The 25,547-nt window shown below is 42.4% G+C and overlaps 1 protein-coding gene across 2 annotated transcripts in view; it reads left to right on the forward strand.

The window, feature by feature from the left end:
- dennd4c (DENN/MADD domain containing 4C) overlaps nucleotides 1–24,659 on the forward strand; it is a 31,478-nt gene extending 6,819 nt beyond the window's left edge. The window contains exons 2-34 of one of the 2 annotated variants that reach the window (XM_067522747.1): nucleotides 5,351–5,661; nucleotides 8,695–8,947; nucleotides 9,047–9,116; nucleotides 10,582–10,751; nucleotides 10,920–11,161; nucleotides 11,265–11,331; nucleotides 11,435–11,493; nucleotides 12,374–12,518; nucleotides 14,158–14,333; nucleotides 14,459–14,559; nucleotides 15,193–15,417; nucleotides 15,945–16,090; nucleotides 16,272–16,310; nucleotides 16,594–16,724; nucleotides 16,859–16,991; nucleotides 17,109–17,315; nucleotides 17,407–17,535; nucleotides 17,718–17,865; nucleotides 17,959–18,108; nucleotides 18,394–18,513; nucleotides 18,617–18,742; nucleotides 18,912–19,981; nucleotides 20,110–20,302; nucleotides 20,386–20,483; nucleotides 20,587–20,762; nucleotides 20,855–21,013; nucleotides 21,103–21,301; nucleotides 21,405–21,515; nucleotides 21,629–21,766; nucleotides 21,913–22,030; nucleotides 22,286–22,442; nucleotides 22,575–22,639; nucleotides 22,804–24,659. In XM_067522747.1, the coding sequence (XP_067378848.1) occupies nucleotides 5,363–5,661; nucleotides 8,695–8,947; nucleotides 9,047–9,116; nucleotides 10,582–10,751; nucleotides 10,920–11,161; nucleotides 11,265–11,331; nucleotides 11,435–11,493; nucleotides 12,374–12,518; nucleotides 14,158–14,333; nucleotides 14,459–14,559; nucleotides 15,193–15,417; nucleotides 15,945–16,090; nucleotides 16,272–16,310; nucleotides 16,594–16,724; nucleotides 16,859–16,991; nucleotides 17,109–17,315; nucleotides 17,407–17,535; nucleotides 17,718–17,865; nucleotides 17,959–18,108; nucleotides 18,394–18,513; nucleotides 18,617–18,742; nucleotides 18,912–19,981; nucleotides 20,110–20,302; nucleotides 20,386–20,483; nucleotides 20,587–20,762; nucleotides 20,855–21,013; nucleotides 21,103–21,301; nucleotides 21,405–21,515; nucleotides 21,629–21,766; nucleotides 21,913–22,030; nucleotides 22,286–22,442; nucleotides 22,575–22,639; nucleotides 22,804–22,940 (5,757 nt within the window). In that variant the 5' untranslated portion in view covers nucleotides 5,351–5,362 and the 3' untranslated portion in view covers nucleotides 22,941–24,659. The remainder of the gene's footprint in view (nucleotides 1–5,350; nucleotides 5,662–8,694; nucleotides 8,948–9,046; nucleotides 9,117–10,581; nucleotides 10,752–10,919; nucleotides 11,162–11,264; nucleotides 11,332–11,434; nucleotides 11,494–12,373; nucleotides 12,519–14,157; nucleotides 14,334–14,458; nucleotides 14,560–15,192; nucleotides 15,418–15,944; nucleotides 16,091–16,271; nucleotides 16,311–16,593; nucleotides 16,725–16,858; nucleotides 16,992–17,108; nucleotides 17,316–17,406; nucleotides 17,536–17,717; nucleotides 17,866–17,958; nucleotides 18,109–18,393; nucleotides 18,514–18,616; nucleotides 18,743–18,911; nucleotides 19,982–20,109; nucleotides 20,303–20,385; nucleotides 20,484–20,586; nucleotides 20,763–20,854; nucleotides 21,014–21,102; nucleotides 21,302–21,404; nucleotides 21,516–21,628; nucleotides 21,767–21,912; nucleotides 22,031–22,285; nucleotides 22,443–22,574; nucleotides 22,640–22,803) is intronic. The other variant, XM_067522748.1, reaches the window with a different exon arrangement.
- The last annotated feature ends 888 nt before the right edge of the window (nucleotides 24,660–25,547 follow it).

Consider the following 25,547-nt stretch of genomic DNA (forward strand, 5'->3'; position numbering starts at 1 on the left):
TAGTTGCTAGAAATAGTTGTAGACCTAGAGTAAATACCCTTATAAAAGCAGCATGTCAAAATTGGTTTATATTGCTGATGCCAGATCCTGCCTTTGTGATTTGTACTCGGATTCTGCACCCGATACCACGTTAGCCTGTGCAGGTAGGTGGAGGTGCAAAATTGTCTGTGGTTTTGAGCCATTTGAAAGGAATTGCACGACGGCAAACGTAAAGCTGAATACCCAGCTCTGCTGTGCCAAAATTTTAAGATCTAGTTACTAACAGTCCTAACACAACGGGGGTTATATTGTGCAACTACGTTACCTTACCAAAGTTATCTTGCAGTCATTTTCGTATGTTAAGTCTAGACGCCATGTTGTCCACACTTCTCCATCCTGGATCCCTAAGTCTGTGCTTTGTTTGTCATCGCTGTATGTATTTCGGCAGAAGTACTTTCATTTTTGGCAAGGATTTTCATACTTGCAGGATGTGCTTTTCTGCAATGGATTGATGAGGATTTTCTTGGCCAGGACTCAATCTAGAAGCAAAACAGTCTAGTACTTGTAAATGTGCTAAGTATCGGCGAGTATATGTAAGCACTTGCACTCAGCCTGGGGAAAAAAGTCGTATGTGTCGTTACTCTAGTCAGAGCTGGTTTTAGTGCTGAATAAACAGTTAACACAACACAAACAGTTTACTGTGTCACACGTAAAGACTCCAAATGCTCTATACCCTCTTTACATTTGAGAACTAAAGCTGCCAGGAAGCCAGAACGTCTGGCTGCTACACATTCACAGTATTTTCCTGCTGTGGTTCAGTGTAACTCAGACAAAGAGCGCGACACTCGATCGTGGGGGCTCAGTAGTATATCACACAGAAACAGGTTTTCACACGGAAGGGTGGGGCAGAGCACAACCTTTAGAGACGGGGGCTCATGTTACAACTCAATACTTCGCAAAATGGTAATTGAATCGACTAGTGTCTCTGTCGAGGCCCTAACCCAACACGTTCCTGCATATGTAAGTCCCCAGTGTATACTATTACACATGCAAATCCTTTCTCTTACATTCCCCTCTGTTTACAATAGTTGTAAAGTTTTCATTCCAATGCTCTGTGAATGGTGAGAACAGCAAAAGTAGCCTTTTCTGTCGATTTACTTTGTATGTTATAGTGGAGTTTGACAGCAGGCTACAGAGAACGTGCCGCATTTTACCAAGAGTACCCTTGAAAGCCTTGCAGATCAGTTTCCTCCCCCAGAGTAACACTAGTTGTGGCTCAGGGTCGTGCAGCCTGGCATTGTTTGGGCTCGGTTGCCACGGCAGCAGGCAATGTTGTTCATCATGGGGTGTCACAAAGAGACGTTTGTATAGTTGCGGATTGTGTGGTGGAGGCTGAGGGAGAATCGCACGTGGTTTCCAACCGTAAAGAGTGAAACCGCCGTAGCTTGGGGGAACACACAACATCAAAGGGAAACATGATTACTCATTTCACGATGTTTGATCGTAAAATGGTGAATGGGAAAATGCATTTTTTTTTTTGGTATATCAGCTCTCCCTTGGGTGCAGGTCCTTCTCAGGTATTAATGTAGCATTGTGTGTAGGTTGGGTTTTTTCATGAAAACAGGTACCAGCGATTCTTTATTTGTGACCTTTAAATGGTGATGTACTTTCTGGCTCAGTGTTGAGCCATTTTTGAAAAAAAAAAGTGACATGATCTAATCTTAAAAAATGCTGAGTAATATAAATATTTTGTGTCGGGTCTTTGGGAGCTCAATGGTGTGTTTAATGTTCTCTTTGAACTACGTGTTGATTCTTTGCTTGGTCAACAATCATAGGGCAAAATTCAGTGCCCAATCAGGACCAAACAGATCTTCTGTGTGTGTGTGTGTGTGTGTGTGTTTTCCCTTTTTTATTCCCCTTTAACTTTGCTTTGTTCCCTGCTTTGACACTTTGTGGAGACGTACGGTCATTGTCAGGAAGTGGCATGACTCACAGCCTTTATGTTTTTCATGCCAACATTACCGTTTCAAAGGAGGTTACAAATGTAGAGGCTAATGTTCGTGACACTGGTTAAATAGTGGTTGTTACTCAGCAGAAGACTGTTTAAAAAGAAATTGGTTTCGTTGAGTGAGAAAGCGAGGCACTGGGCCCAGATACAATCCTTTCCTGCTGACTTGTGACCCGCTAAGCCAGAAGAATCGAGGCACAAGGCATTTAGCATTGAATACTTAGCCAGATCTGTTGGTTCTTATATGTTACAGCTGCACAAACACTATGCAGTTGCTTTAGAAAAAATCTGTTTTAATTTATGTAAACTGAATTTTAAAACGACTCTGTTCTACTCTAGCACTCCCACGCCCATTATTTTTTTAAGTTTGCTATAATAAATAATTTTTATATAAACTAGGGACAGGATGACTCCTTTTACTAATGCACTGAACTTCGGTAGACTTTTGTCAGATAATTCGGACATTACTTGGACGTTATTCTGTGAGCCCCTTAGTACAAAATCTGTGTAGTGTCCGAATGAGCCTACAGATGACTTTACCTGGAGGAGTATTCCAGTAAGAGGCAGAGCCATATTTTGATAGATGGTTGGCAGAGGGATGTTTAATACCTTACACATACAACCAACCTAGAACCATAGGATGCATCTTGACAATTACTGAAGATGCCGTTTAAACACAGTAAGCATGAGTAAATATTACTTCCATTAACATGTGACCAGAAACACATCCAACACAATACAAATGGTTGGCAGTGTTTACTAAGTTCAACTTTTAATATTGATAGAATATATTTTATTACTGACCAAAGGTTCACAAAGGTGTGTGTGTGTGTGTGTGTGTGTCAGACCGACACTGAAATCGCAGAGTATTGGTGTGCGGGCCTAAAAAAACAGGTGACTGCACGTTTGTGACTGGTCGATCCCCACATTATGATGACAGAGGGATGTTGCAGGTCATGTGTAAACACTGAATACAGGTTTGTAGTGGAAGAGGTAGAGTATATTAACAGCTGGAACATCCCCCACAGTTAGGTGGAGCTCACATAGTTCCGTGGCTCCTGTTTGTCGTGATGTAACTGTATTGTTTGCACGGACTTCTGCACTTAAACAACCACCTTTTGATAATGACCCATCTACATGAATCCAATGTAAGTAATGATTTTGAGTAAGGATCTGCCTCATTCATTTTGCTGTTTAAAAGATGGCAGACTGTTCAGTCGTTTGCATTTTCCGACCAGCTTTTTGTGAAAACACGTTTAACATAAAGCAGTTTAATTATAAAGCATATATAGTTTGAAAACAGAGTTTTGCTTTTGAGTAGAGTTAAATCGGGTGAGACGTAACTATGGATGCAGTGCAGTGAATCTCTTCAGAGGAGTAGTATTCACGTGGCTCTGCGTCTCTCTATGGCTGCTGTGCTTCATCATAAAATAAAAGCTGGATCCAGTCGAAAGCACAGTGGTTTAACAAAGGAGCAGGGCAGACGTTATCCATTGTGTTGAGACAGGCCCCATCTGGAATAATCTGGCTTTGTGGTAATATTATTTACATAAACAAATAAAAACTACAATTATAGACATTTTTCAGAATAAGTAGTTGCTCTCCATTGAGGGATAACAGCATGGTCTGAGTATAAGATGTAGCCCTCAGTACACCCACCGACAGAGCGAAACGCACTCCTGATCCTGTTAAATATTTCTTTTCTTTACCTGTAAGACTTAGTTTATCCCTGTCGAGCTTATGTACAGTTACCGCAGAAGCAGAGCCTCATGAAAGGTTTGTGGGAGTCCTCTCGTAATCCCTCCCATCTTCTGATGTACTCTTACTGCCGTTTGTGTTTGTGGAAAGTTGAAGTCATTGAGCCTTTGATTGGCTGTGTCATAAAACTACTTGAGGCAGCACAGAGATTTGAGTGTTTTCCCGACATTGTTTTAAAGAGTCATGAAGAAGTGGGCCATACTCTGGGCACACATCCAGCTGTAATTCTTCAAAGCTAACCTGGACTGTAAAGGTTGGCAATGCACGGGAAGCCGATCGATTCTGACAAGCGCGCATTGGTCAAAATGCCAAGTGTGAGATCAAAACTCAAGTGCTGTGTGTGTGTGTGTGTGTGTGTTTCCTTCTATAAGATAAGGTGCGCTCTCCGAATGAAACATTAATTTGAAGATTCATTGCCGTTACAGAATGCATGCTGTGTATATATGATCAAAGCCTGAATGCACATAGCACAAGCTTACTGTTGAGAGGCACTGCTCTGCAGACAGACGCCGCCATGCACTGCTGAGAAAGTGTCACGTAGAAACAGATTCTCTCTGTAATACACGCTGCACCGTGGCTTCACAATCATGCGATTAAAATGTCTGCAGCATGTTTTGTTTGTATTGACTGGTTAAATTTGAAGTTCAGATTGAATGAAAGGCGCACGATGGCAAGTATTATTCTACATCACAAGTCCAAGGCTGTCTGGGCTCACTTTGGCCTCACATGAGGCTTCTTTTTTTTTTTTGCCACATCTGAGTCACCACTGGAAAAACTGAACTTCCTGTGTAGGTTCCAACAGCTCTTTGAATGCAGCACGGACGTGTTCACTTTAAGTTTTTCATTTAGCTTAGCCATCACTACCGTCTCTCCCCTGAATTGTACTTTGGTGCTTAACAATTCTGGGGATACATAGCTTTTGATAGATCATAAGAACTATGTGATTTCCATTACTGTATGTGAACTGTATTAGTTTCCAGCTTTAGTGCATGTGTCTGCACTTGCTAACTGATTACTGAGTCACTGCCTGTTTAGGAAACTAAATTTGGTGTTATGACACCAACTTCTAATAAGAAACATTCGTAGAAACTGACTAGCCTGCAACAATCCAAACCATCCCCTTTTTTGCAACCACATTTCTAGTGTCGTATAGACTTTGGGTGTCTGCCTGGTTTTATGCTCTCAGTGGCATTTCTGAGCATTCCTCCAGGCCCGGCCGCTCTGCCTTGGCTCTCACTTGCCACCAGAGCTTTAACTCTCTCGGAGGGTTTGGAGCAGTGCGGTGATATACAGTGACAAGATTGTTTGTGAATGTCAGCAGATCCAGTCCCTTCACTGCCCGTTGTGTGCTTCCTCAGTTTGTTTGCTTCACTGTGGTGCATCAGTCTTAAAGGACCCGTTATTGTCTTGGCCACAGCATTGTTTAGCATTCTGTGTATGTGGTGTCCATCCCATCCCTAAAGTGAGATGTAAGAGCTTTGCATTGCTCAATACAGCATCAATAGCGTTTTCAGAAATGGACTGTGCTTCTCATCATCACAGCAGAGAAAAGAATACTTGTATATACTTGTAATGTATAACTAACCTCTATTTGCTTACCTCCAGGTACATCCAGCCATGATTGAGGACAAGGGTCACCGTGTGACCGACTACTTTGTGGTAGCCGGGCTGACGGAGAAGTCCACACCACTAGAGCAGGACCTATCGGAAACCAAGTCTACTGGGCCCAAAGCGCCCATCACAGACTTAGCCATCATCAACAAGTCTGCAGGAGAAACTGTCCCCGAGGGCTTCACATGTATCGACAGCACCTACAGCGGCCAGCCAGCCAACCTGAATCATGGCAGCCTTAAGAGTCCGGAGCTGTTTTTGTGCTACAAGAGGGCTCGAGAGAAGCCTCCGCTCATTGACATCGGGTGAGGCAACCGTTTGTTTATGCCCCTGTGTTTTAGTCCTGGCTCCATCTCTTTTTATATCATCCTCCTGAATCCCTGAATCAACCTCTGACTTCCTTTTGTTTGTAGCCTCTCTTTTAGAATTTTATGTGCAACAAAAAAAAACTTTTAAGCCTCTTAAGCCATCTTTTCTTTGATTTTTCTTTCAGCCATTGAGTGTGTGAGCCGCACTCATTAGTCACCAACCGTCTGTTGCGGTCAGGAAGTGTCTGGGATGTAGAAATGTTGTTGGCGTGTCCTGCAGGCAGACAGTTTTGGAAAATTCACACAGATATTTTCCCTGCTCTTCAACGACACTAGGGCAAAATGCTGATACCAGAATGCAAGTTGCTAAAGCGGATTGTTTTAAAGGTTATTAGACTTCAAATTGCACCACAGTATGTTGTGATGCTCACAGGCAGGATTTTACAGCTCATCGAGATTTTTCCCAGCAACTGTTTGCTCAAAATTGTTGGCATGATATGACTGAGATGAAAGTTGCTAATCAATAACGTGGTCTCTGCTGGTTAGAAAAGCATCACCCGGGATTGTCTTTATTTCAGAAAACGCTGCCAGTTTGTCATGTTGACACTTTGAAGGCGTGACTACTTATTCAAAAGTGAAAGAAGGGCGCTGTGTTGACCTTTTCTATCACTTAACAACATTTTGTCACAGAGTAATCCTGCTCAGCCAGACCAATGGCTCCCATCCATCAATAGGAATTTTTCTCCTTCCTTCTGTTATCATATAAGGGAGCACCAGTTTGATTAGCATTATCCAGACGGGTTTGACTGTAGAGGAGCCTACCTGCTGTGCCTGTTAACGTGTTGGTCCCCAATAAACACCCGCGGTGTCACATGTCGTAATTCTTTGTTGAGAACAATGACGCAACTGGCCTGTGGTGTTTCACTTCCCCACACACCTTAGTCTTTGTCTAGAGTATACATGTGTCTCACACAAACAAACTGGAGTTTCTAGTTAACGCTCACTCTGTGATTCAACTTCATTCTGAAAAGTCGGAAGTGTATGACTTACTTCACACTGTTGTTGCTATGAAAAGAGGGCGGCTCATCGCACTGTATTCTTAAGAGTTAACGTTACTGCATTACTGATGCTTGTCTTCTGCTAAATGTAGTTTAACACTTTAGATCTTTGTGAAACCTGCAGCCCTATCAGATCTCGTATGTCAAGTCATTTTTTTTTTTTAAGCAATTGTGCAATTCTGACAAATCAGGTGACTAGTGTTGGAGAGTTGTCCAGCGTGTACTCTTGCCCAACGGCAGCTGCGGTGGGCTTCAGCCCTACACAACCCTATACAGGATAAGCAGTTACAGATGATGGATACAGTAGCTTAGTAAGATACACTGCTCTGTGTGTGCAGTGAGTGGGCAAAATTAAAAATGGATCTTTCTCACTCTGGAGATGGCTTGACATTGAAAAATCAGCAAAAGTGCCTTAAGACAAGCAACAAATGACCAGATAGAACAAATGCTTAATTACGTTACAATTACTACGCCTTTAAGACTAATTTGAATGGTCGGCACCCGAGTTATATACACTTAGTGGCCAATAGACCAGCTGTGCCTGAAGACTATAATTCATGTTGCTAAACTCTATCACATTAATGCCAATATTTACATTATACCAGAAAAGTTTTTGTCAATCAGGATGGCTGTGTACTTTCTAGCATCTGTTCCCCTAGTACTGATCTTGTTGTGGTTTAAGTTATGAGACACAGATTGATATATTTAGCAACAATGCAACACTAGATTTCTTACTTACTGGTGACCAATAACGTGTAAATCATTCATTCTTCCTCCTGCCACTCCTGCTGTCGGTGAAGGCAGCATTCAGAGCCCAGGGCTCCACAGCGACACGACTCACTGTGCCCATTAGGGCGTTTTTGTCTGGCAACTGTCCTCCTGTCCTCTTTAGGTTTGTACTCTATTCAGAACAAATGGAGTGTTTCAGGACTATTGTAACTGTGCTGGGTGCCCTGTGGCCTGCACAAGTTTAAAAAAATAATAATAATAATCATTTTTGGGTTTGACTTAGTTAAAAGAGGGCAAGAATCAAAAGCTTCTGGCCTCCCACATGGCTTTGTCCAGATGGAAAGGGAGGACATGGAAAGCACACTGCTATAGAAGCCCTGCAGTCATGCGAGAAGTCTACAGTGCATTGATTGGTTTTCTGCATCTTTCACTTGTTTGATACTATACAGCAGGAGTGATGAGGAAGCGGCCCGATAAAGCCCACACATTTTGGCAGTAATCCGCATTATTTTTGTTTTACTAGTGCTAAGTTTGAATCTTGATATGAAAGTCTGCCTTTACTGTCTGGGATTTAAATGAGTCAGCTGGTAATAATGTCTGAATCACATCAGTCTTTGTCGACTGATCTCTCTAAGGGCTCAAAGGGAAAGCAGCGGTGGTGACCACACACAGATCCTTCCTGTAAAGCAGGAGAGCTAAAGATTATCCTCGTCTTGCAGCTTAGTCTCTTCATTATTGTCTCTTAGGAATGCACTTTATTCCCACAGCAGTCTTGTGCACGAATTGACATAAGAGCAGTACAGCAGTGCACACTTTCTTCCGTGATGCTTCAAACTCATGATTTGCTGCTGTTTTTAAATGTGTGTGCTTTTTTTTTTTTTTTTTTTTTTATTGAGTGAATCTGCGTCATTACAATGTGAGTTATTTGTCTTTTGGCAACAGACTTTGTTTTAAAAATGAGAACCGTGCCTGAGAGCGAAAAGTGATTCCAGGACAGCACTTTTTCTGAGCCACTTAATCGCCTTTAAGAGCTTTGTGTGGCCACAATGTCAGCACCGATCCACTATCTGCCATTTTTATTTCCTCATTAGTTTAACCACTTCAGCATTCTGAATTCAGACCAAAAGGCAGTGATAAGTTTTATCTCATTTCTCTCTGTTGTTCACTTTGCCTATAAGCTCCTCTTCGTTCTTGAGGAAGTGCCAAGTTAACATTCCTACCTCCTGCGGGTTTTGATTATTAGGGTTCTCTATGAAGGCAAAGAGCGTCTGATCCAGGGCTGTGAGGTCATCCTGGCCACGCCGTACGGACGCTGCGCCAATGTTAACAACAGCTCCGCCACCTCGCAGCGCATCTTCATCACTTTTCGCCGAGCGCAACCCGTCCAGCCTCAGAATTCCCTGGCAGTGACAGACATCTGCGTCATCGTCACCAGCAAGGGCGAGACGCCACCTCACACCTTTTGCAAAGTGGACAAGAACCTCAACTGTGGCATGGTAACGCCTCATTTTCAGTCCTCAGTCAGCAATTGGACCTCACCATTTCCTAAAGAACAAAGTTGTGATGTGCGTGTAACATTGTGTTGAACTTTTCAGTGGGGCTCCAGCGTGTTCCTGTGCTATAAGAAGTCCGTATCTGCGTCCAATTCCATCAGTTTCAATGCGGGTGAGTAAAAGTTGCTCATGATATCACATATTCAGCTGTCATTTATCGTCTGTGCCAACTAGGCAGTGTTTAGTCTTTAGTTATTTGTCCCCTTTTTATCCCCATTAACATTATGTTTACTTTACTCTTTGCCATTACCAGTGCGTGACTTAATTCATGAGCTTGTACCTCTGCTGCCTTTGAGATGAATCACATTCAATGGCTCGCTGCCTACGATCAGCCCACCTGGTGCCAGACTTCCTGATAAGAACACTTCCATTAATGAATTTATACTTCAACCTCCTTTATGACTTTCATTACCAAACAGACTAGTGTTTGAATTAAAACACAGCTGAAATTGCAATTGAAAAGGATTAGAAATTCACAGAAGTCCTACGATTCTTTGATTTTTACTGTTAATGCACATTAAAAAATCAGAGTAAATATTACTTGGAATTTGAGAGAAGTTGCTTAATGCACCAGTGATGTCATGTCAGCAGAATGGATGTAGGGATGTGAATAGTTCCCATGGAAACAACTCAGGAGTATTCACAGAGTATTCAAACATGGTGAACATCTGCTTTGTTGATGTTGTGCTGATGCTGCTTCTGAAGTATCTTAATTTACCCAACATGGCAATTTAGCTACATTAGGTCAGTACTGTGGAAGCTACATATTTATGTTTGTTACAACACACATGCAAGTAAAATTACGTGTAGACACAGACACAGCTTAAACATTCTGCTAGTGGTAAATCAGATTTTATCAATTTCTATTTTTATTTTTTTTAACTGCTGGTCATGGTGGATACGGAACCATTTTCCAGCTTGTGTACCAATGATGCAAGTGAGAAGTTAAATTCAAAATACACACTCACTGGCCACTTTATTAGGTACACCTGTGCAACTGTCGATTTTATTAAATTCCTCTATTTGTTCGGCCACATGTGCTTCTGTACATGATAACTGTTATTTTGCAATAATAATTTTTGTTCCCGGCAATTGTTTATTACAGCTGGCATTTCTAAACTGTCATGTGGCTGAATGCCTCACTAGTAGTTTGGCCTTTGGAACAATTCATTGTGTAACAAATGTATAAACAGCCCCATATGTACACACACACAGACACACACACCCATGCAGTGACACATGCTGGCTTTATCTTTTTGCCCTGCGTTTTTCCTGTGAGACAGCTGTTTATTCATCTTAGACAACAGCGCTTCCTGCCATGCCCAGTATTTGTGTGTCTGTAAGTGTGTTTGTGTATGCACAAAGTTCACAGAAGAATGTGCGTGTCCTGTCAGAACCGCATCTCCGCAGACAGCAACTTACACTTAGGGAAATAGCGGTTGTTTTCTGATAATCAACCTGCTTTTTCACGTGACTGGAAAGTACTTTCTTAGAGCTTCTTTTGTTTATTTCAGTGGATACATAAAACCTGAATTGTAGCCTTTCTGGGAGAATTCATGTTTGTTCTCTCTCTCCAGGTCTGATCTTTCGTTACCCAGAAGAGGACTATGAGTCTTTTCCCCTGTCAGAATCTGTCCCTCTTTTTTGCTTGCCCATGGGCGCCAAGATCGAGTGTTGGGCACCCGACACACGTGATCCCCTGCCTATCTTCTCCACGTTTGTCTTAACCAGCTCGTCTAATGAAAAGGTGAGCTGTGACTTCTAGCAGCTTCCACTAATGAAATGAAAACAGTCTCAAAAGTTGATATGCATTATATAGCTTTTCAAACTCCTATGGGTCCAACTACAACTGAAATGACAGTCAGTCAGTCAACATAAAGGCCCATTCAGTGCATTTGTTCGTCTGTGGTTCCAGGTGTATGGATCAGCCATCCAGTTCTACGAGCCATATCCAGTGGATCTGTTGAGTGAGAAACAGAAGATCCAGCTGGGCTTGCTCACCACCGTGGAGAAGAAGGTGATCTCCAACCGGCCTGTTAACACCAATAAGTGCATCTGTCTTCTTTCTCGCTGGCCTTTCTTTGAGTCTTTCCGCAAGTTCCTGATGTTCCTCTACAAGCTCTCTGTCTCAGGTCCCCACCCACTGCCAATTGAAAAGTAAGAATCCACTTGCGCTAAAAGTGAAAAATAATTTGGGAGGGTAAAACCACAGCTTGAACAACGGCTGTAATGAGTTTTGTTTGCTCGCTTCTTTCGACAGGCACATCTCACACTTCATGCACAATGTGTCTTTCCCTTCCCCTCAAAGACCCCGAATCTTGGTCCAGGTGAGATTTTTTTTTTTTTCACTTACACCTTAAATACTTAAATAATTGTTTTATTTTTTTATGCTTTGCTATTATTGACATTAACAAACTTTTCCTTCATCAGCTCTCAGTACATGACACCTTGACCCTCTCCCAGCCCGTGTCTACACCTTTACCTCTCAGGTACAATAGGATTTGCAATGTTTAGCATCCTCCACAAAGCATATGCACAATTCTTTTGTCCAAACACCTTTTCAAACTCGGGATGGCAGTTCTTTTTTTGTGGCTGTTGTTTCCCTTTCAAGCTTAATGTAGCGTTTGTACCTCAGCAAAAGATCTGTTTAAAAGCAAAGCAGCTGAGTGGGCTGAAAGAAAAATACCAGAAGAAATCAAATGCCTTCATTCACAGTAGCTTATTCACTAAAAGCAGCCTTGTGCCTCATAGTTTTTTTTTTAAACCTTTTCCATCTAATAATTTTGTCATTTGGCAAATGATATAAGCAATTCATACATTGGCTTTCTGGCCGTTTTTTGTTCAGGTAGGCCTCATTGTGTCAACTCTGAACACACACAGAAACTGTGATTTGTCAGTCTGTCTTAAAGCCTTCAGTATCAGTATAATTACTATTCAGCTAATTGTGAGCCCACCCCAACCCCCCCCCCCCCCTAGACATCACAGCATATGCAAACACTGGAAAACTCCATTAGCAAATAGAAACAGTGGATAAAGAAGACTCCTGGCAACACTGATCAAACAAACACTTAATGGGATGTTTAGTAACAAGATTAGAAATTACGGACTATCCTTAGAAATGGAAGATTGAAGCAACTTTACAGTCTTATTTGCACAGTTATTACTTGTAGCTTTACTGAAATAAACTATCCTGTAAGATGATAGAATTAAAATTATGTAAATAAAAGTATTTTCTTCTTGCTCTAAACTTGATCCTTTTAATAATACACTCAATCCATCAAATCACACATTTCACAGGGCTTTGCTGTCTTTGTTGTTTTTCTATTCTCTGCCTGAACTCATCGTCTCCCCCGTCTCCCTCCCTCTCAGTGGGGCGGACTACGGCACTCTGCTGATGAATCTGGGCTCAGAGAACTGCGCCACACTGCTGCACTTTGTCCTGCTGGAGAACAAGATCCTGCTGCACTCGCTTCGACCCGCTGTGCTCACTGGAGTGGCCGAGGCTGTGGTGGCTGTGAGTACGCTTCCAGCCGGACAAGCCTCGTACTGTTGTGTTACGAAATAATTCTCAAACGTTCGGGAACATCTGCTTAAAATTTCATTTCAGTTCACTTTTGGATCAGGAAAAAAACAACAACCAAATCCTTTGTGCACATAAATAAAACTATTAACTAACTTAAAACACAGCCTGTTTCATACCAACCAAGCTTCCTAGTCAATTTAAATGAAAGTGGAAATGGAGTAACTCATTGTCTTGCCCTGTCACCGACAGCACAAACTCTTGTAACCTGCTTACTGTGATTGCAGGATCAAACAGATGCCTCAATCATAACTGAAAACAACGTTTATAACATTGCCACGAACTACAAACACATTAAACAAGCAGTGAGGAAGCTTTACATGTTTAGCAGTAATGTGATCAGTTCCACGTGTATTATGTCATCTAAGCTGAATCATCATTATGCGCTCGGTGAACTTGACACCATCAACCTTTTACTTGCGCAGAAGCAAGTGATGGTAATGCTTCATAACAATTTCCTCCCTGCCACTTACACCATTAAAATTAGATGGTGCAGGGGACCTGACTATCATTTGCAGATCTGACCCCATTCCAAGTGTTACTGTGCACTGTCCCACAGTTTCACTTTAAACACGTTTAACTCTTAAGCCTCGTCTGAGCAGAGATGTTTTCTCAACGCAGGCTTCAGAAATATTCACGTGTATGTCAGCCAGATTATAAATAGAAACTTTGTTTAAAACTGTAGGGTACAACAGACATTTCGCTTTTTGTACATTTTACTGGATTGTTACTCTGCGATGCATGTTTTGGTATTGTAAATGTATTGGAGGCTACCAAAAAAGATAAAATAAAATACTAAATAAATACAGTTTATAGGCTATTGCATGCAAATGTGTGTTTTTAAAATTAAATGTACAGCACAGTAAATGATAAAAAAACAGAGGGGGTAGGAACAGTGAAATCACAAAAACAAAGGTATTACTGTCTTGCAAACAAAAATATACTGTATATTGTCTGAAATGTCAGCACTGAAATCCTTTAGGTCTACTAAAGATGGTGCAGGCTACAGTCGTGTAATGTCCATATGGGATGCAGATATCGGTAATAATACACTTTCTGTCATTATAGTTGACATAGTAGTAATTATATCCTTCGGTGCACTATTACATCTACTCTGTCATTATGTCTCAAAGCCAAAACCCTGGTTAAAATTCAATCCTAAAACATCAACAGCCACATACTAGGTAAACACTAGGTATTGAACCAGACTTGGACCAGATCAGTTGTTGATTCTCCAGCTCCATAAACATAATTGAACTTTGCCGACTGTGTCTCCTTGAATACACAGGATGTTCAAGGCTCCAAATGCATTTGTACTGTCAAAATAAGTTAGTTCACTATGCACTAGGGCTTTATATCTTATCAAACTCTGTTTAATTTGAGCTGGTTGTGGTATTTACGTAGTTTAGTTAACTATATGTTCTTATTCTCTTGAGATTCAACTGTACACCGGTACCTCTTTTTGCCAATCTGGAGAACTAAATAGTCTCTATATATTTTTGGTTCCTTTTTTAGTATGAGGACATAAATCATTACCTGGTTGTAGTTATCGTGCTGTCTTGTCTCTCCTCAGATGATCTTCCCCTTCCAGTGGCAGTGTCCCTACATCCCCCTGTGCCCACTCTCTCTAGCAGGTGTCCTCAATGCTCCTTTACCATTCATAGTGGGGGTGGACTCTCGCTACTTTGACCTTTACGACCCGCCACCAGATGTTGTCTGCGTGGACCTGGACACCAACACTATCTACCTGTACGCTGTGCTCCAATAATGAAATCATGTTACTGCCTGCCTATTTGGTGCAGCAACACACTGGTGTCTTTTTTTGTCTTCTCTTATTTCCAGTTAAATGACTCCAGTTGAATTGTGCTTTACAGGTCTGACGAGAAGAGACACGGCAACTGGAAGAACCTTCCAAAGAAGCCCTGCAAAAGTCTGATTAACTCGCTGAGCAACTTGTACCACCAGCTGGCCACTGGTACGAACTGCACCTTATGTTCTCTTTTTAGCAAAATATTTTTAATGAGAATTAGAAAAAAAATGACCCCCCCCCCCCAAAAAAAGTAAAAAAACATATAAGTACACTACAAATAATATTGTTAATCTTAAAATTAAGAGTACTGAATTAAGTGATTAACAATAATTTGTCTTATGTAAACAGAGGGTAAACATGTAGATTTAATATGAAGCTTCACCTCTTGTTTCCCACCATTTGGGTAGAAAAATTCAATGCAAACATTTTTGTTAGGTTTTCCTGCAGCTATTCAGGTGATTAAATGCCTTAAACCTTTAGATATCTTAAAATATATATATATATATATATATATATATATATATATATATATATATATATATATATATATATATATATATATATATATATATATATATATATATATATATATATATATATATATATAAAATTAATTAATTTATTTATTTAAAATAGCATATCTTTAATGAGGTTAGATAAAAAGTCTGCTTTATTTTTGTTTTTAAATGAAAATAATCCTTTTTATTGATGTAATGTGTTATATATATTAATATTTCTAATATATTCCATATTGTTTGATGAAACCATTTAAAAAAGTCTCTTGGCTTGGGTTTTTAGTTGGAATGCGTCAACCAGCACAGGAAGGCTCAGCGGTGGACATGACCCCCATCGAGGCAGACTTCACCTGGCACAAGAAGAAGAAGTCCCTGGAGATGGAAATCCAGGAGGCCTTTCTTCGCTTCATGGCCTCCATCCTGAAGGGCTACCGCTCCTACCTCACACCCATCACTCAGGCGCCTTCTGAAAAGGCCACAGCCGCAAACTCCCTCTACGACCTGCAAGGTTAACACAATTAAGTTAAGAAAAGTCATGTGGATGATGTAAGGACTGACATCTCCGTAAGCATTATTGACAGGCTAATACTACAGAACCTTATTCGGTGATTGCTTAATGGCTTTGTACCCAATGCATAATTGATAACCTTATTACAGATACTGCAGCTTCACATAATGCTCAATTTGATTGGCATCTCTATTTCAAGAAGCATTTCTTTTATGACTTAAGTGTTTTTAGAGATCAATCACCGTTCACTTAGGCTTTACACAGAGTTCACTAATGCTTGTTACTGGAAATTGGTTACACTTCTATTTGGCTTCACTGTTACAGATCAGTTTTCAGTATAGAGAGTGAAAAAAGATGCTCCCGCATGTTTCAACACACCTCCACACACAGCACATCGATAAAAGTCCTTCAAAGAAACGCAAATGCTCCTTAATCCTGTACATTAGTAAACTCTAAAACCAGGAGCGACTCTGAGTTTCAGTTAAACCGCAGAAATGATGACTCACACATCTCATATTTTGCCCCAGGGTTTCTCAAAAGCCGAGATCGTGCCCACCAGAAGTTCTACTCCCAACTCACCAAGACCCAGATTTTTATCCGCTTCATTGAGGAGTGCACTTTCGTCAGCGACAAAGACACCGGTTTGGCCTTTTTTGACGATTGCGTCGAGAAGGTGATTGTCTGGTCTCAGCTCACGATTTGTGCTTTGAGATTTTGAGATTTATTTCCATGAGCAGGTCTTTGTTTTGTATTGGTTTATTGGCAAAACACCATTTGTCCACTGGGAGACTTGGGAAGTCTAAATTTCCTCTGATTCATTCTTTTCCTCTTGCTCTTTTTTCCTCTTCTTGCAGCTTTTTCCCTCTGATAAAATCACCGACAAGGGCACTAAGGTAACCACTTATAATGCAATCAGATTTCCTCACAACTTCTTTATGGTTTCAACTAGCATACAGCCAAGTAAGATAAATATATTCTCAAGGGGGGATTGGAAACTTCCTTCGTTTCTTCTATCCTCATAACCGCAATCAAATAAACATGTTTTACTCCCCACGTGGTAAAGTAAATAGACTGTAATGGGCCTGTAGTTTTTTGGTCTGCAGAGTTTGTCTCTCTGTAAAACTCAAGACACAGTTTTCCGTATCACTAATGCTCTGGATGTGACCCTCACTGCAGGTTGAAGGAGATTCATCTGAGGATACCAGATTGTTGGAGCTGGACGAGTCTCAGAAGAGTGAGCACACCGTCTTTGTCATGCCCCCTGAACCCCCAGCTGAAGATGGAACTGACCCCTCTCCTCAATACATGTAAGCATTTTAATATCGTAGCCTATTGAAACTGTGGTGTTTTTAATGAACTCGTGTTTGCCTTTGAAGACGGGTGTTCCTTGGTGGGGAAATCCATATATTTTTATGTACTTGGAGCATTTCTCCTCCTCCAGGTATAAAAGTTTCCCAAGACTGAGGATAGATCTGTTCGATCGTCCAAGAGAGTTGCAACCTGCTCTTTGCAGCAGACCAGCCGGGTGTAGTCTGTCCAGCAGCCCTGCACTAGTGGCTAAGAGGACCAAACAGGTGTGTAAACACTTGGACCGTCACATCAGCAGCAAGAGTAGGAATACCATGGCACACTTACACTGCTGTGCTGAGTGTCGTAGTAGACAAACTTTAAATGTCTGCTTCCTCTGACAGGAAGTCAAGCTGGCCTACAAGATGGCGAAGCGTTTCTACTCCAACCCACAGCTGTGGGCCCGCTGTTTGTTCAGCCACTGCTACAGCCTGTGGTTCATCTGCCTGCCAGCGGCCGTGCGCCTGGCCAAGTCCAAGAGCCGTGCCATGCAGCAGGCATACAATGTCCTCCAGAATATGAGAACCACTGAGGTGGAGGTGCTGGATGAGGTACGGTCACTTACACTTTGTGTCATGAAGGCGTGGATTTTGTTGTCTCGTGTTGCGATTCTTCACCTCTGTTGTGTTTCTTTACCTCTAGGTGTGTTACAGAGTGGTGATGCAGCTCTGTGGTGTGTGGGGGCTTCCTGTTATGGCTGTGCGAGTCTGGATGGAGATAAGGAAAGCTGGAGTACATCCAAATGCCATAACATATGGATACTACAACAAGGTAATTCATGGCTTATACACTAACATATGTTTTGATGAAACCTTTGCTTGCAAAGATGTAGCAACATATTTTGTTATTAACAATTAAAAGGAGAGAAAGGGCTAAGCATTTGTTTTAAATTCCAATCAACACTTCCAAAGGTGGCTGTCTGTTCTTCATCCTCAATCTGTTTTTCCCTGCAGGCTGTGTTAGAGAGCCCATGGCCAAGCCAAAACCGGAGCGGTCAGTTTATGTGGACCAAGCTTCGTAATGTCCTTCGAGGAGTAGCCCAGTTCAAGCAGGCTCTGCACCACAGGTCTTCCAAGAAAAGACCCACACAAAGTGCCACAGGTAGCAGTACTAAATACACAGTACGTGAGAGCTGCTAGTCTCTCTGTAAATTTTCTTTTTTTAACTCACTGTTAACTCTGTGTCCTTCTAAAGCTGCATCAGTAGGGGGGTCAGCTGTCTCCGACACTGACCGCTTGAGTCACGGAAGTGCTGACAGCACGAGTGAGGTCAACGGGGAGGAACACGATGTGTTTGTTGACACTCAAAGCATGGAAGACACAACAGACAACCACTGTAGCACAGGTACTGCTTCACTAAAACTGCAGATCTAAAGTTTGGAATCAGAGCTCAGGACATTGCTGAGATCTGGAGATGGTTTGCTACCAGCTGAAAACCCATTTAACTGTGACCCGTCCCAGTTTAAGCAAATAATCAGGACTGTTCTAAATTCTGTCTTACAAGGCCAATCTGTGAATTTCCATATCTTAGCCCTGACGTCAGTCTGTCAAGATCCAGTCATATTTTGTCACATCCTCCTAAGACACGTGCATGAATACAGCATGAATTGTATGTATTTGTGATTCACAGGGAGGCAGTCTGATCAAGGCTATGGCTCAAAGGATGAGTTACACCAGGAGCTGGCAGAGGCTTCGCACACAGCTGTCCTGTCTGCTGAAGAGAAGAGCAAAGTCAAATCACAGCATAAAGGTAAGAGGAACTACTTCCATTCTTGTGTGCTTCAAGTATGAAAACTCCATTGCCTCTGTGTGCATCCATGTTGATGTGACCATGTTCGCCTATGTATAAACAGGAGGTGACATTGCTGGATCAGTGGACAGTGCAGTTGCAGTAGCAGAACCCCCCAGTCCTTTAGGTTTGCCCTCAAATGTCCCAAGTATTGTGAAGCTCTCCACAGGAAGCTTCGACGGTGAAACAGGTGAGGAAAAAAAAAAGTCCTCGGTTTAACTGAAAAAAATATTTCAAAGTGCCATCAGATTTTAGGATTGTTTTTTTTGTTTTTTTTAATTTTCATTTAAACTCACTTATTTAAGTATAAGATAAATTGCAGTCCACGTTCTCATACATGTGCATGTTATTTACTTCAGGTACTGGGAAGCTGTTCAGGAGACACAGCAAAAATGACGATGATGCCTCGCTGGCTTCCGGGGATGTGGCCAACCAGACTCAACAGCAGCGGCAGAAGACCTTTGCTGAGCGCAGCTGTAGCTTTACTGCTGAAACCCGTGCTGGGATGCTCCTGGAGAAAGGGGTGGACCACATGGCCAGCCAGATGGGAGCAGATGCACGTATCCTGGCTGCAGCGCTCTCTGCTGGCCAAAGTCCACCACCTAGCAGTGGTTCCAAAGCACTTTTTATAGGTCTGGAGGAAGAACCTGAAAAAGATAAGGGAATGATACTTGGTAAGCTGGCAGAGGAAGAGTGGCCAGGAGCCCCAGAAGGAGGTAAGGGAGAAGATAAGGAGGGAACTAAGGTAAAAAAGGAGACGCGAGAGAGAAGACAAACTGAAACACAAGAGGATGAGTCTAGCGTGCGAGGATCAATCCTGGAGAGGGCTGACGTGGAGGTGGGTGCTGATCCCCTTTCTCTCTTGGCATCAGAAAGCGACGAGTCGGCCTCTGTTAACAGTCAGGAGCCACCACGCTCTGTACCCGTTGTGGTGTCACGTAACCTGGCCGAGGAGATTGAAATGTACATGAGCCTACGAAGCCCCCTAGGCGTCAAGTCTTCCAGCATGGAGCTCGAGCAGTCGCAGGGAGACTCCACCGATGCCGCACAGCCCAAAAAGTCCATGGAACGGAGGTCCAGCCTTCCTGTGCCGCCTGTCAAGACTTCAGCCGGCTCCCCGAATGACACGCCCAAAAGAAGCCCCAGCACTCCAGTTACTCGCTCTAAGACGTTTGCAGCAAAGACAAAAAGCCCTACCAAAGCCACAGCTAGCCCTGGTCCTAGATCATCCTCCCTGACAGCATTGGTCAAGTCCTCACAGGGAGGGTCTCTGGGCTCAGTCATTAACTCCATTTCAGGAATCAAGATGGATACTTTGTTGTCAGGCCCGAAAATGGATGTGCTAAAGTCTGGCATGAAGCAGGCGGCAAATGTGGCCAGCAAAGTTTGGGGTGCTGTAGCATCAGCTTACTCTTACTCAGATGATGAGGTGAGGATCCAGAATAACTTGAGATATTTGTAAAACTTTTTTCTTTTTCTTTTGTTTTTGTAGGACTCAAAAGGGCATTTTCCTCATTTAAGCTGATAACTATGGCTCTGTTTAACTTTTCTCTCCAGGATGAACAAGCTCAGCGGGGTGGTGGCTTCCCAGTTTGTCTGGATGAAAACATGCTGACTGCACATGACTCGGATGACAGCCCTGAGCGAAGGGCCATCCCAGGTTTAGTGTCCAATGGTCTGAACCAGAGCTGCACCAGTCTGGGCAGCAGCAGTGGTAGCAGTGACACGGGCCGGGGGACCCACCAGACACGTAAGCACGCTGCGAGTGAATATATGCGGGTAGTGGGACCCAGTGGTACTTATGGCATCGTCTGATTGTGTCTCCATCTGCAGATCCAACAACAGGACGAGGGGGCAGGGGCCTGGACTCTGAGCAAAGCTCCTCACGTCATGCTTCCACCTCGAGCATCTTCCAGACCTGTGCGCTGGAGGTCAGACATAACATATCCAACCAACCACTGTGGTGCTGCTGCTGTGCTTGCGCTGCTGAACAAGTCACATCCTTAACTGGAAGATTGTGTTTCCTGTTAACAGGTGCTGATGTCGAGCTGCTCCCAGTGCCGCTACTGTGAAGCTCTGGTGTATGACGAGGAGATCATGGCAGGCTGGACAGCCGACGACTCCAACCTCAACACCAACTGTCCTTTCTGCTGCATGGCCTTCCTTCCCTTATTGCACGTGGAGTTTCATGACTTGCGCACAGTCACTGGGTAGGAATCATTTTTAGCAAAACATGTGTTGGCATTTTGCCTGTGTTTATTATTTTAAAGCGATATTAAGTTGAATGACAAACTCTTCTCAGGTTCTATATGAATCCCAGTGCTTCCGGAGACAGTATCCACAGCAGCAGTACCCAGGTGACAGTCAGCAGTTCAGCTGACGCTAAGACGGCGAACCTTATCACTTTTGCTGAAGAGGAACCAAGGGAGAACCCAGATAACCGTGCTGGAACATACAAGAGGTAAACCTTGAACAGCCCCCTCTGTCCTCTGTATCAACTCTGAAAAGCACAGGCTTTTCATGAGCCATATTTGCCTTTTGTGTTTCTAGTCTGGTTCCAGAGCCGGTGCAAAAGGACCCACTGGGCCTCCTAGGCCACCAAGCACCGGAGAAGCAGCCGAGATGCGGTGGGACATCGCTGACACGCAGCAACAGTGTTGGAGGTCCACTACAGAGCCTGGACTACTCCCAGAGACCTGGACATGGAGTGTCCACCACAAGCCTGCCCTGCAGCTTACAAGAGGCGTCGGTCAGTTTTCTAATGAGTTTGTCAGTCTGCTCAATATTGCAGGGTAACACACATCAGTGTTGGTGAACTAACTGGTGGAATTTGTTGCTCATGTATTTGTCAGGATGGTATGGGGACCAAACGACCAAACCCCAAACCTGTGTCTGTTCCATACCTCAGCCCTTTGGTGCTGCGCAAGGAGCTGGAGACCCTGCTGGAGAATGAGGGGGATCAGGTGAAGTTCTCAACAATGCAGACATCTTGTGAAAATGGAGTTTGAATCCTGTGTTTTGTTGTTGTTGTTGTTTTTTGTTGTTTTAAATCAAACCTTTGTCTTTTTCTGTCCAGGTCATCTACACCCACAAGTTCCTTAGCCAGCACCCCATCATCTTCTGGAACCTGGTGTGGTATTTCCGCCGCTTGGACCTGCTCACTCACCTACCCGGTCTCATTCTCAACTCTGAGCACTGCAACAACGGAGTGCAGGTTGGACACGTAACATGTCGTCCGTTTTATTTCCCCTGTTGCTGCATGTGGTATTAAACAGGCCAAATTGAGTGAGCTTTCCCGCACATTGTCCTCTTCTTTGAGTTTATTTTTGTTGAGATTAACCAGAAGGATTATTTTTGCAGCTGCCCCTGACATCCCTGTCCCAGGACAGCAAACAGGTTTACGTCCAGCTCCTGTGGGACAACATCAACCTACACCAGGAGCCTAGAGAACCTCTTTACCTGCTGTGGAGGTCCCTATGTGAGTTCCCTCACATACAGATCACATATAAGCCCCAGTGACTTCTTTAACACTATATGTAGTATTGCAGCATAGTAATCACAGCATCTTTACTCCGTGTCTGTTTACTTTGTGTGTACTCTATGTAAATGTTTCAGAGCACCTCTTTTGTTGCAATAAAATTATTGGCCACAAGAGGTCAGAGCTACGGCTCTTATATTACTATTATAAAGGAGGCATTCTGATGGTGTGTGTGTGTGTTTGATTGTTTCCTAGTGGAGAAGAAAGGGACTCTGGCGCCCACAGACCACCAGGAGCTTCGTACTCTCCTCAACACCATCGTTCGCAACATCCAGACCAATGACGTGTACGGACCAATTAACTTGTTGATTCGTGAGATCAAACGGCTCCCAGAGGGGGTCAAAAGACAGAGGTGCGCGCTGTTCTTCCTTCTAATTTCACTCTTTACTTTCCTATATTGCTTCCTGTGGCGTTTTTGCACATTTCTGCTTTTCAATGAAAATGTCTCATCATCTCTCATTGGTCTGTTGCGAACATCTCTCAGGAGCATTTACAGAGAAATACTGTTTCTTTCACTGGTGGCCTTGGGACGCGAAAACATCGATGTAGGTGAGTAAATCCAGTAAAGGCCATCGTGTTCCTGAAACGTATCCAAGCGTTTTGACTTGAGCATTTTCATTAGCAAAAAAAATAATAATAAATTGATCCAATGTCCTTTTCACTTTATCAAATGTGAAATATTTTCCCTTCCCTCGCTCCTTCCATGTCTGCAGAGGCCTTCGACAGGGAGTACCACACAGCTTACAACCAACTCAGCGCGGAGCAGCTCAAGTCTTTGGAGAACCTCGATCGACCGCCCACTCCCAGCGTCCAGTGGTGCCTTAAATGTTTCGGAGCCCCCTTCATATAACCATCAGCGACCGCATCAAAGATGTCCGACTAGGACACGTGCCGCAGAAAGAGCGAAGGATCGATTAGTAGCCCGGGGCGTGAGCAAAAAATGTCATTAAACACCGCCGATTGTGCACATATGGTACTTATTCTTCCAACCTGCCCTGGAATAAACACGTGGTCTTGCTTCCTCATCACCTAATGCTTCTGCCTTACAAGCAGCTGCCTTAGAGACTAATTCTGTTATCTGCTTGGAGAGCTACACTGAATCTTTCAGGTCTTGTCGAGGTCTGTTCCATTAGAGACAGTGTATAGTATAGTCACTGTACAAGGTGTATTGACTGTCAGTATGGTGTAGACAAATATATGTGAATGTGTGTGTGTATGCTCATGCAATCTCGTAGCGTTTTGCCTACTTTGCTTAAATCTGTCCGTAAGTGTCCCCAGATTGAGGCCATGTACAGTCCCTGACTGCTCCTTTCTGCACTTTCTAAGAAAACAAACAGTAACTCAAGTCCACCTGTCTTTTTGTACATATTTTTTACTGGGGGGGGAGGGTATGAAATCAGGGTTTGACCTGGCCGTTTGCGAGTCTTAATGAATGTTTCATTTTACGTGTACAGGTGCAGAGTGAGACCCTCTGTCTGTGTATATACATCTTAGCAGCAGGACATGTAAATGGGAGAAGACAATCACTAATTATCAACCGCTAACATTCCACATGCCCTGCAAGTCAAACAGGTCTCAAACAGACACACAGACTACACACACACAAAAAACACTCGACTCCAGAGCTTCAAAATCAACCAGAGAAAAATCAGAAGTGAAAAGGCACTACTTATTCACACACACTTAAAACGAGACTTGCGTCCTCTTGCAGGGAATAAGCAGCATTGTCACAGAAACCAGCCTAAGCTGTATGTGTTTCTGTTTGTTTGTTGTTGTTTTTTTTTTTTATATATCTACTTTTTTTTTTTTTTTAACAGTAGCATACTGTATTTGTTCAGCTAATATGCCTTATTGTTCTCAAATAAGAACTGTAACTTATATGTTCTTGGGCTACTCCTTACTACATCATAGAATGAACACGTAAGGTGTTTTTTAAAATGGGAAATTTAAAATTCGCCGACAGGACGGCTTTTATGGTTTACTCACAGTAGCTTTGAATACTATCGGTAGCATTTAGGACTTTTTTTACAGCGAAGGGCTTCTTCAGTACTGCTGGCGTTAAAAGAAGAAAGACATTCCACTAAATGCTGAAAACGACAGGAGTGCTGTGATTGGGGAATTAGGTGTAGAGGGTTCTGCCGTAGACTCAGTGAGCAATGCTGACTTGTACAAATAAGATAAGGTTGTAAAATATTTAATTTGCACTGCATAGATTAAAACCTGATCTGGGGTGAGTATGAGATGAGACCCCCTCAGAATATTAATATCATACATTACTTTTTGTTTTCCTTCCAAAACAACAAATACAATCTCAGTTATTTATTTTTATATTATTGACCTTTGCATTGCAGAGACAGTGTAGTAACTTTAGCCTGTGTAATGACTAATCCCCCCCCCCCCTCATTTACACACCCCCTGACATTGTAAATTTGACAGCAGATGTACAGAAGAGACTTTTCTTTAACAATAGACAATAAAAGTGATCTCTTACCGTCCTGTGGAAAGGAATTGAATGTCTACACTTAAGTGTGCTGCAATAAACGAGTTTGTGAACTGATTGAAAACAAAACGTGTCCATTTTCTGTCTCTATTGACCTTTGTATTATCTAGTAGCTGTTTTGCACGTCTCTGTCACATTATTCGTGCTTTTGAATCCATTGCTCATCCGTCAGTCTTTCACTCTATAAAGCCTTTGAATACTCTTAGTGATTTTTTTTTGGGCCATCATGTCCGATTGCAAGTTAACTGTCCTTTTTCTTTTCTCTAAAATTTCTATCATAATTCTATTAGCTGTATCCCATTACCATCTCACCTGGGTCGTGCCTGCCAGCGTTCACCTTAGATTTAATTTAAAATCACCGTTGGACTGACCGCTAAGAACTTTCAGCTTAGAATATACAGAATATCCTTGAAGCAAGTTCACATTTATTCTCGTGTTATGAGATCAGCTTTTGTCTTGTTTAAACAAAAGAAAACTTTCAAGTGGTAAGAGAAATGGTGGAGGAAATGTCACTTTGTACAGTGTAATTACACAACTTGCTCACAAAATGTTGTGGGGTTGTTTGCAGCATTGCCAAGCTGTGATATCCTCAGTGAAAAACCAACGTACATACCTTTAGCATGCAATGTTCAAAACCCCAATAATGTAACATATAAATACAAACAATTTAAAATCATTTAAATCTCTCATGAAATGCAGAACCTTTCTTGACATAAGATGTGATCAGTTTAAAGATTATCATTTTATCATTACACATTAACCATCTGTTAATTTAGGTTCAGCTTCTTTTGGTTTTACACCTTTTTTAATTAACTTTAATGACGTGAAACGTTTGCACATATGTCAGCAAAATCTATACTGAAAAATACTTTTTAAGGCAAATAGCAGCGTGTACTTATTTAATTAGTGCACTGCCAACTCCGAAGAATAGGAGAACTGTTATTTTCTTTAAGCAAT

The sequence above is a fragment of the Channa argus genome, chromosome 12 (assembly GCF_033026475.1).
Source record: "Channa argus isolate prfri chromosome 12, Channa argus male v1.0, whole genome shotgun sequence".
Lineage (NCBI taxonomy): Eukaryota > Metazoa > Chordata > Actinopteri > Anabantiformes > Channidae > Channa > Channa argus.